The sequence below is a fragment of the Arachis ipaensis genome, chromosome B4 (genome assembly GCF_059453495.1).
Source record: "Arachis ipaensis isolate K30076 ecotype BB chromosome B4, ASM5945349v1, whole genome shotgun sequence".
In the NCBI taxonomy this organism is placed as follows: domain Eukaryota; kingdom Viridiplantae; phylum Streptophyta; class Magnoliopsida; order Fabales; family Fabaceae; genus Arachis; species Arachis ipaensis.
Genome location: NC_142439.1, coordinates 107,610,897 through 107,619,129, shown reverse-complemented (window position 1 = coordinate 107,619,129; position 8,233 = coordinate 107,610,897). Strand labels below are relative to the sequence as shown.

The 8,233-nt window shown below is 36.6% G+C and overlaps 1 protein-coding gene across 2 annotated transcripts; it reads left to right on the top strand.

The window, feature by feature from the left end:
- Positions 1–1,153: 1,153 nt before the first annotated feature.
- Positions 1,154–8,017, top strand: LOC107639490 (inactive DNA gyrase subunit B3). Of its 2 annotated transcripts, XM_088485615.1 has the most exons (3): positions 1,154–1,473; positions 3,976–4,181; positions 6,660–8,017. In XM_088485615.1, the coding sequence occupies exons 2-3, from the start codon at positions 3,987–3,989 to the stop codon at positions 7,755–7,757; spliced, it is 1,293 nt and encodes a 430-aa protein (XP_088341741.1). In that variant the 5' UTR covers positions 1,154–1,473; positions 3,976–3,986; the 3' UTR covers positions 7,758–8,017. The 2 variants fall into 2 exon arrangements, with proteins under 2 accessions (XP_088341741.1, XP_016198483.1); XM_016342997.3 differs by lacking the exon at positions 3,976–4,181.
- Positions 8,018–8,233: the final 216 nt, after the last annotated feature.

Below are 8,233 nucleotides of genomic sequence, written 5' to 3'. Positions count from 1 at the left end.
CCGACCCCCTTTCCCTTCCTCCACTCTCACATTCTCGCCAAAATCTCTTTTCACTCACTATCTAACCTTATCAGAGCAAACATCGCAGCCACCGTCAGCCCCCAGCCCGCACCACTCTTCTCTTCCTCATTGTCTCTATGCTCGTCGTGAAGTCCCACCATCCATCGTTGGCCCCCTGCCACCACCACTCTTCTTTTTCTCACTATCCCTACGCTCGTTGCAAAGCCCCACCAGCCACCGTCAAACTCCAGCAGCTGCCTTTCTTCTCCTCCTCACCGTCTCTATGCTCTTTGTGAAGCCCACCTCTGTAATCGTCGTTGTCATCATCCTCGATCCTCTTCTCCTCTACGTCATGTGAACGGTTGCTTGATCCTCTTCAAGCGCGTCCTCTCCTCCGTGAATCTCTGTCCGGAGCTTTGTCGTGGAATCTCTGCTCGGGGACTCACCGTCGTAAACTGATCCTTTTTTGAGCTCACTCTATCACCGCCGTTCCTATCTCGTCATATCTCCAATAAGCCACTGCTTCTTCAGTTTCAATTTCTAAGATTCTAGTTTCTGAGTTGAGTTTTTGTACTAGATTCTAAGTTGGGATTGTGTTTTGAGTTGGGTTATTGTTTGTGTCATTCTGAATTTAGTTTGGATGTTAAGTTTATATTTTTTTGCTTAGCTTTTTGGTTTCTGAATTCTTTGGATTTAGATGCTGAGTTTTCTATATTCTGAGTTTTTGTTGTTGAATACTTGATTGAAAGGTTTTTGTTGAAATTTGTTGTGATTCTGAATTTTTTTGTTTCTGATAGTTTGAGTTTTTGTGTAAGTTTGCGATTCTAAATTTTTGTTGTAACGAGTATTCTTGTTGATCATTTTGTTATAATTTTGAAGTTAATTAAAAATTTTTATTTGATAGTTTTTAATGATAAAATATGAACAAATTATTATCATAGTTTTAAAAATTAGACCGAATTAGTCGGTTGGACCGATGCAACTATAAACCAGTAGGAATAATGGTTTGGTTCATCATTTTAAACTGTTAAAAAAAAATCGGATGTAAGCCGCTGAATCGGCCGGGAGGCCGGTCAAACCAGAATCGGAACCGGCCGATTTTACTAAAACGGCGCTGTTTAGATTTTGTTCAAAAAAATAAAAAGAAAAAAAAATCCAGCCTTATGCCCCCGCCCTAACCCCTTCCTTTCAGATTTCAGAAAGCACTCAGGGGAGCGAGCCTGTGCCCCCGCAACCCTAGCCTCCACCACCGCCGCATGGAGTGAGCCATTGCCGCCGTTCGTCGCACTCAGGGGCTTCTCTCTTCCTCCTGTCGGCGTTCTTGAAGTCTCCAACCCCTGTTCGCTCCCAGACTCACCAATCGCAGGCGCGCAGCTTCTTCCTCGAGCGTCCGTCGTCTTCGTCTGCTCTCTGCTCGCCGCGTCTTCGTCTACTGACTTTGCTCGCCCTCGTGCTCGCCGTCTCAGACCGAAGGTCAGTGCTCACTGCTCACTTGTTCTTCGTTGTTTTAATTTTTTTAATGCTCTGGAAATCAAATCACAGGATAATTAATTGATTATTGAATGTTTTGTGATTTTATTGAATGATTAATTGATTATTGATTAGCTCTGGCTGTGTTGCTGTGCTGTTGTTTTGTGATTTTTCTGCATAGTGATGTGCTGCTGGAGATTTAATTGCTGCTATTTTGGGTTTGTGTGTTTGTGTTTTCCTGTTTGTTCTGAATTGTTCTCCATGGTAGGTCTTGTTAGAGATAACAACAAAGGTAAAATTGATAATGACGTCATATCTTTGTTCTGAATTGTTTTTCATAAGATGCATAGGCTTGGTTGTGATTTTTTCAAATCGCTTGGCATTATCTGTTTTTCTTGTGAGTTGGATATAATCAAAAGATCGTAGGTAAGTTGCATCTCTATCTGGGTTTAGTTCAGGAGATTGAGTTGGGTTGAAGTTTTTGTTTTAGTTAAAAGATCGTATCTGAGCATTTGCAACATGCATTATTATATTATTATTACAAGCGCACAACAAAACGGAAATCACAATCAATGGGTTAATGGTCAAATTAGTTCCTGAAGGATGGGTCGTTTGTCAATTTCATCCCCGAATAATTTTTTTAATCAAACTAATCCCTAAAAGATTTAAAATCAATCACGTTTGTCCCTCCGTCAATTAGTTAACCGTTTCTGTTAATATTTTGCCACGTGAATCGTTAAGTGACACAACACATATCAAAACAACGCCGTTTCTCTTCATCTCACCCCATTTGAAGCTCTCACCAGTCATTGCTCAGACGCTCTTTCTTCCTTCTTCACACGAAACACAAAATATCAAACACACACAGAGAGAAAAGGCGACAGAGCTCTAATCAAAGAGAAGAACACGGTGCTTTGATCGAAGGGTATGATTTTACAATTCTACCTCTCCCTTCCGTTGGGGTCTACACTTCGAGTTGGAGGAAGTTGCTTTGAGCAGAATCATCGGAGAAAGTCGCTAAATCGCCAGAATGGTGTTTGTGGTGTGAGGTTGCATTTTAGAAAGAACCCAATCTAAAAGTTATCTTCTTAGCCCTGAATGCATTTTGACCCAATCCAAAGCCCAATCTGAGTTGCAAATATGGAAACCATAGCAATAAATCCCCATTCTCTCAATCTTTCTCACTTTTACGATTTACAATCCACAACCTTACGTCCATCTCCAAGCTCCATGGCTCCATTTTCACTTCTCTCAATCTCTCACTTTTCTCTACCCCTGAACTTTGAAATCTGACCAAAATTATTGCCATTTGTTTGTGTGGCATGCCGTTTGTGGGTGTTGCTGGTGGATTGGTGGTGTAGTTGGGCTGTTGGGTTTCTGTGTCGCATCACTAAGTGAGTCTCTCTGGCTCTCTGTGTAATTGGCATCACTGTTGCTCCATGTTGCCATGTCGCTGGTTAGTGGTCACAATGCCAACCATGGCTTAGCATTGTTACCCTAAACCGCGAAGAATGAGCACAATCGCACTTTGCATAGTATCGCGGATTATGGCTTCCTCATCCCTTCCAATGATCCGAGCTCCGTCGCGTTCTCTCTGACTATTGTGATGTTTCATGCGTTTTGAGAGAATGGAAAAGAGAAACGGCGCCATTTTGACACAATATGCCCTAATATAATACCAAAAAACGACGTCGTTTTATCATTGCTGATTTGTCATTTAACGATACATGTGGAAAACGTTAATGGAAGGTGTTAAGTATTTGACGGAAGGACAAACGAGATTATTGTTAAATCTTTAAGGGACTAATTTGATTAAAAAAATCATTCAGGGACGAAAATGACGATCGACTAACCTTTCAGGGACTAATTTGATCATTAACCCCACAACCAACCATTGTAAAGTTGTGTTAGGTAACTAAAGTAAAAAACAAAAATGTACAAGGACTTATTGGAAAGCTGTGTTATATACACACAACAACTAATTCAACATTGCTATTACATTCTAATGAATGTACCTCTGCTGTAAAAGAAAATACTGTCCAGCTTTTAACATTCTCATTCTTAATTAGTTAATTATGCTTAGATTGTGACTATCTTGATGATTTATCTTGATAATTTATTAATTCATCTTTTTTTGTCTTGTAAATTTTATTGTCAAACTAACCAAATTAATTCTATTTGAACCTTGATAAATTATATAAAGAAAAGATTATAAGTAAGTTTTTTTGACTAATAATCAATCAACATTTATCTTTTATTTTAATTTCTTTTGTTATCTCTTAACTTTTACATATGGTTACTTTATTAAATTGTTCGTTGAAAAAAAACGGACTGCCTAGCTAAAGCAAATTATATAATTTGTTGATGTGGAGTTTCTATGTTAAGAATCAATATAAACTACACAAACACTCCTACTTGATTAAAATAACACAAGAGCTGAAAGTGGGGGCTGGAGCCCATAATCTTAATAATTCACCCCCTAATTTAGATTTGATTTTCTTTCAGCTAATGTGGCTATGAATACTTTGACAATGGGAGGAAAAATTATTCACAAAAATTATGCTTCTTGCTCATTTGATGATAGAGATATGTTAATGTTGTTAAAAGATCTTGCTTTGGATCCTTGCAATGTGAAGCCATCCCAGAAAAGACTTGAGAATAGAATTCTCAAAATACGCAAACTTTTGAAAGCTAGTGTCGAAAGACCCAAGGTATTGAATTTTCAAGGATCAATTCTTCTATAAGTTTAATATTGGAGAAATGTTGGAGAGATAGTAGAATTTATTATTTTTGACCATCAATTAGACAACAATATTTAAAAGTATGGACTAAAAGTGTATTGTTGGATTACTAGACTAAAAGAATTAGGTTGATGGCCAAAAATAATAAATTCCGCTGACCCTTGAATTTTTTTTTTCTTCATATAATGCTTGTTTTTGAATAGTTTTATATTTTTGATGCAGAGCTGTTAAAAGCTCGAGTTAACTCTAAAACTAATAATTTTTTTAGCTAAGTAAAAAAATGGTAAATTACTAAAAGAGTATCTGAAGATTTATATTGACAATATAATCCTAAAAGATATGAACAATAAATAAGTTCTCGAAAAATTAAAAATCATTACTCTAAAATAAAGAGTCATCTTTGTCAGTGGCATGATGTTTCTGTTAAGTTTACTTTTAATTCAAAATTGATAATTTCTCAATTCACACAAAATTGATACTAATGCAATATGTAATTGACAATTTATGTTTTTGTTATTGTTTAATTATGTTAGTTTTGACTATAAAACAAGGTTTTGAAAATTGAATTAATCATTGAAGCGGTAGAATTAGAGTATCAAAGATTCAAAGGTTCAATCAAGTTTAACTGGAGTTGAACTAAATATAATAAAATAATATATTTATGTATAAAATATATATAATTTTAAACAGAATTTATGATTTATTATTGTAAACTGGTTAATCAATAAAAAACCATATTGTTTGATCGGTTAAACATTTTGTTGATCGTTTTTTTTTTTTTATTTTTGACCGATTCCCTGTCAAACGATTTTTACCTTGAACCGAATTAGTCTGGTGGTTGTTTTTCCACCCTACTTTTGCCATTACTATCCTGCACACCACCCTGAACACTGCTATCTTGCCGCACCACCACCCCAACCCTTACCTTCACCACTCTTACCTGTTGGACCACCCCCAACCATTTCTTCTTACCATTGCCACCTCCACTGTACCAAATCCATCATTAGCATAATCAACATCAACAACCACCACATCTCCATTTAATTTGTTCTTTCTTCAGTCCTTTCAATTTTTCTTAGTCTTGATTGTTGTTGTTGTAGTTGTTCATTTTGTTGTTGATTTTGGTGGGGTTTGAGAAGAGAGAGGTTTGTCGTGGTTAGGGTGGGGAGAGGAAGGTTGGTGGTGGTTGTCATTGATGTTGATGATTATAGAGGTGAGATGAGGTGAGGTTGGCATGACCATGGTGAGGTGTGGAGGTTAGGGGTAGTGTTGTGGGGTGCAATGGTGAGGTAAGGGTGGGGATGGGTTGGCGGTGGTTAGAATGGAGCGGTGTAACAGTGGAATGAGGTTAAATGGATGGAGAGAAAGAAGGGGGGCAATGGTGATTTTTTTTTGGGTTTTTCGCGGTATCCCTCAACCTGGATTAACTTGTCGCAGATTTGAGCTCCATTTAAAGGTTTGCCGCTGGCTAATAGGTTAGTGCATGCACAAGACATGATTTGAACCTTTGACACTTGTTTAAGCATACTAACGAGCTAAGGACGAAGGTGATGACGATGATAAAGAAGATGAACATAATGATGATGTGTATAGGCAAGGGACAAAATTGAAATAAAAAGGTCAACCACATGAGTAATTAATAGTGGTAAAATTCAAACTTACGAATTTTAGATTAACAAGAAAGCCTTGTCCCACTAGGTGGGGTTGGCTACATGAATCAAACGACGCTATTGAGTTCTATCATGTATCATGTCTATAGAGAGACCGTTTACATGTAGATCTCATTTGACCACCTCATGGATGGTCTTCTTAGGTCTTTCTCTGCCTTTCACCCCGTATCCATCTTTCATCTCATCCACCATCCTGACTGGGCGTTCTGTCGGTCTTTTTCTCACATGTCCAAACCACTTGAGACGCGATTCTGTCATTTTTTCTACAATAGATGCTACTCCAACTCTCTCTCTTTTATCCTTTTTATTATTATTATTCTCTTATTTTCTTTGGAGGAGATATAACGACTTTAAATTGATAATTCCTTTCCTATTTGGGAGATTTTACTCTCAATACATAGAACATCTATGATAAAAATGTTATCAAACTAAAAGTGGTAATATAAAAGAATAACAATATCCATAGTAGTTTCTTTATATATATATTTTACATTTCAATATTTATTTTATACAGAGAGTTGATTTGGTGATTAATATTTAGTGTACATATATCATAGATGTTAAAGATTTTCAATTCTATTCATTAATATTTTGATTTAATATGCATGCTTGCTACTAAAAATGCGTAATTTAACCTCTTGAACTTTGTTTCATGGGCAATTTACATGATAAACTTTTAAAAAATGTAATTAACATCATGAAATTGTCAAGATAAAAAATGTTTTTATATTTATATCCATGTGAAAACTAATTTTCATTTTCTTTTTCTTTTTCTCAGAGGAAGAGGAAATTTGATGAGTATGAAAATGAAAGTAAATTAGCCTCTACTTTTGGATCAATCACAGGAGAGAAATATGATATCCAAAATGCCAAAAATCAGAGAAAAGGTGAGTCCTCTTGTCTTTCACTCCATTCCCTAGAAAGTTGGGGTCATTCAGCAATACATGAAGATGTTCTTTCTTCTTTAAATGATTGCTCAAAGTGTTGCAGTCTTAGTAAAATGACAAACCCAATGATCAAATGGAACTTGAAAAGCCATAGTGAAGATCTAGTAACTAATAGTAGTTGTCCTAATAGTATCGCGACATCTAACAATGACGAAACGAATCAAGAATTCTGGAATGACGTTTCGAGCGAGGCTTCGCATTCGATGAGGTCAAACAAGGAAGCCAAGAAACTTAATTTTCCAAGATTTGTTATTCCGATCGGGCCTAGATTTCAAGCTGAAGTTCCAAGATGGGAAGGCGCAACTACTCGAAGGCATAATAGTTGTGATGATATGAAATGGTTAGGCACTCAAGCTTGGCCAATCCTGGGAATCACAAAATCGAATAGAATGTGTGTTAGAAAAGGTAGGTCTGATTCATGTTCTTGTGATGACCCAGGATCAATTGAATGTGTTGAAGAACACATCAATGAATCAAGAAAACGCCTAGAATTAGAGATTGGTACAACTTTTCAAAGTTGGAAGTTTCATGAGATGGGAAAAGATGTATCAAAGTCATGGACATTTGAAGAAGAAAAGGAATTTGAAAATCTTGCAAGATCAAATTTGCAATCAGATGAAACAAACTTTTGGGATCTTGCTATGGAGCACTTCCCAAACAAAACAATGAAGAGCATGATTAATTACTATTATAATGTCTACATCCCTAGGCGCTTGAGCATGGAAACAAGAGCTTCTTCTAGTGCAGTTGATAGTGACAATGATCAAAGTGAGGTCTACAAGAATGATGATGGAGGTTCAACTACTAAGATGCGCATTGTTCCAATGTGCAAATTCCTCAAATCAAGGACTAAAAGTTGCCAGGTAAGCAAGTTTAAGAGTAATCAAGTAGGTACTAAGTCAAGTGGGATGGAGTCAACATTGGGTTGACTATTATGAGGTCAAACCCAAGGGCTCCGTTAAAGTTGGTTGATTCTTTATGAATTGGCCGGGTCATCAATGTTTTGTGCTTCAAATGTACTTATCTTGGTCTTTCTTTTGTATAAGTTTGCCTCTAAATATCCTTCGATAGTCTAATGGATGTTGCAAATTGAATCAAAATGTGAATACTTTACCAACATGAGATTGGTTAAAGTATAAATTTCTTGATTCGAGCCTTTCAAACAAAACAAAGACTTTGTTGGAAAACATATAACCCCTTCTTCTTCTAACACCTTACCTGGCTCTTATCAGATCGAATCAGATTAGTCGATTTCTAATATTGTTGGTACATGCAAAAAATAGGCCACTTCTCTTTTTGTTTAATTTTTCGTGAAGTTAAATACTTGTCAGAGTCAGGGGGCTAGCCCATTGTTCTATAATTGCCACATAAAGGATATAACGAGTAGAAATACCCTCTTTTAACT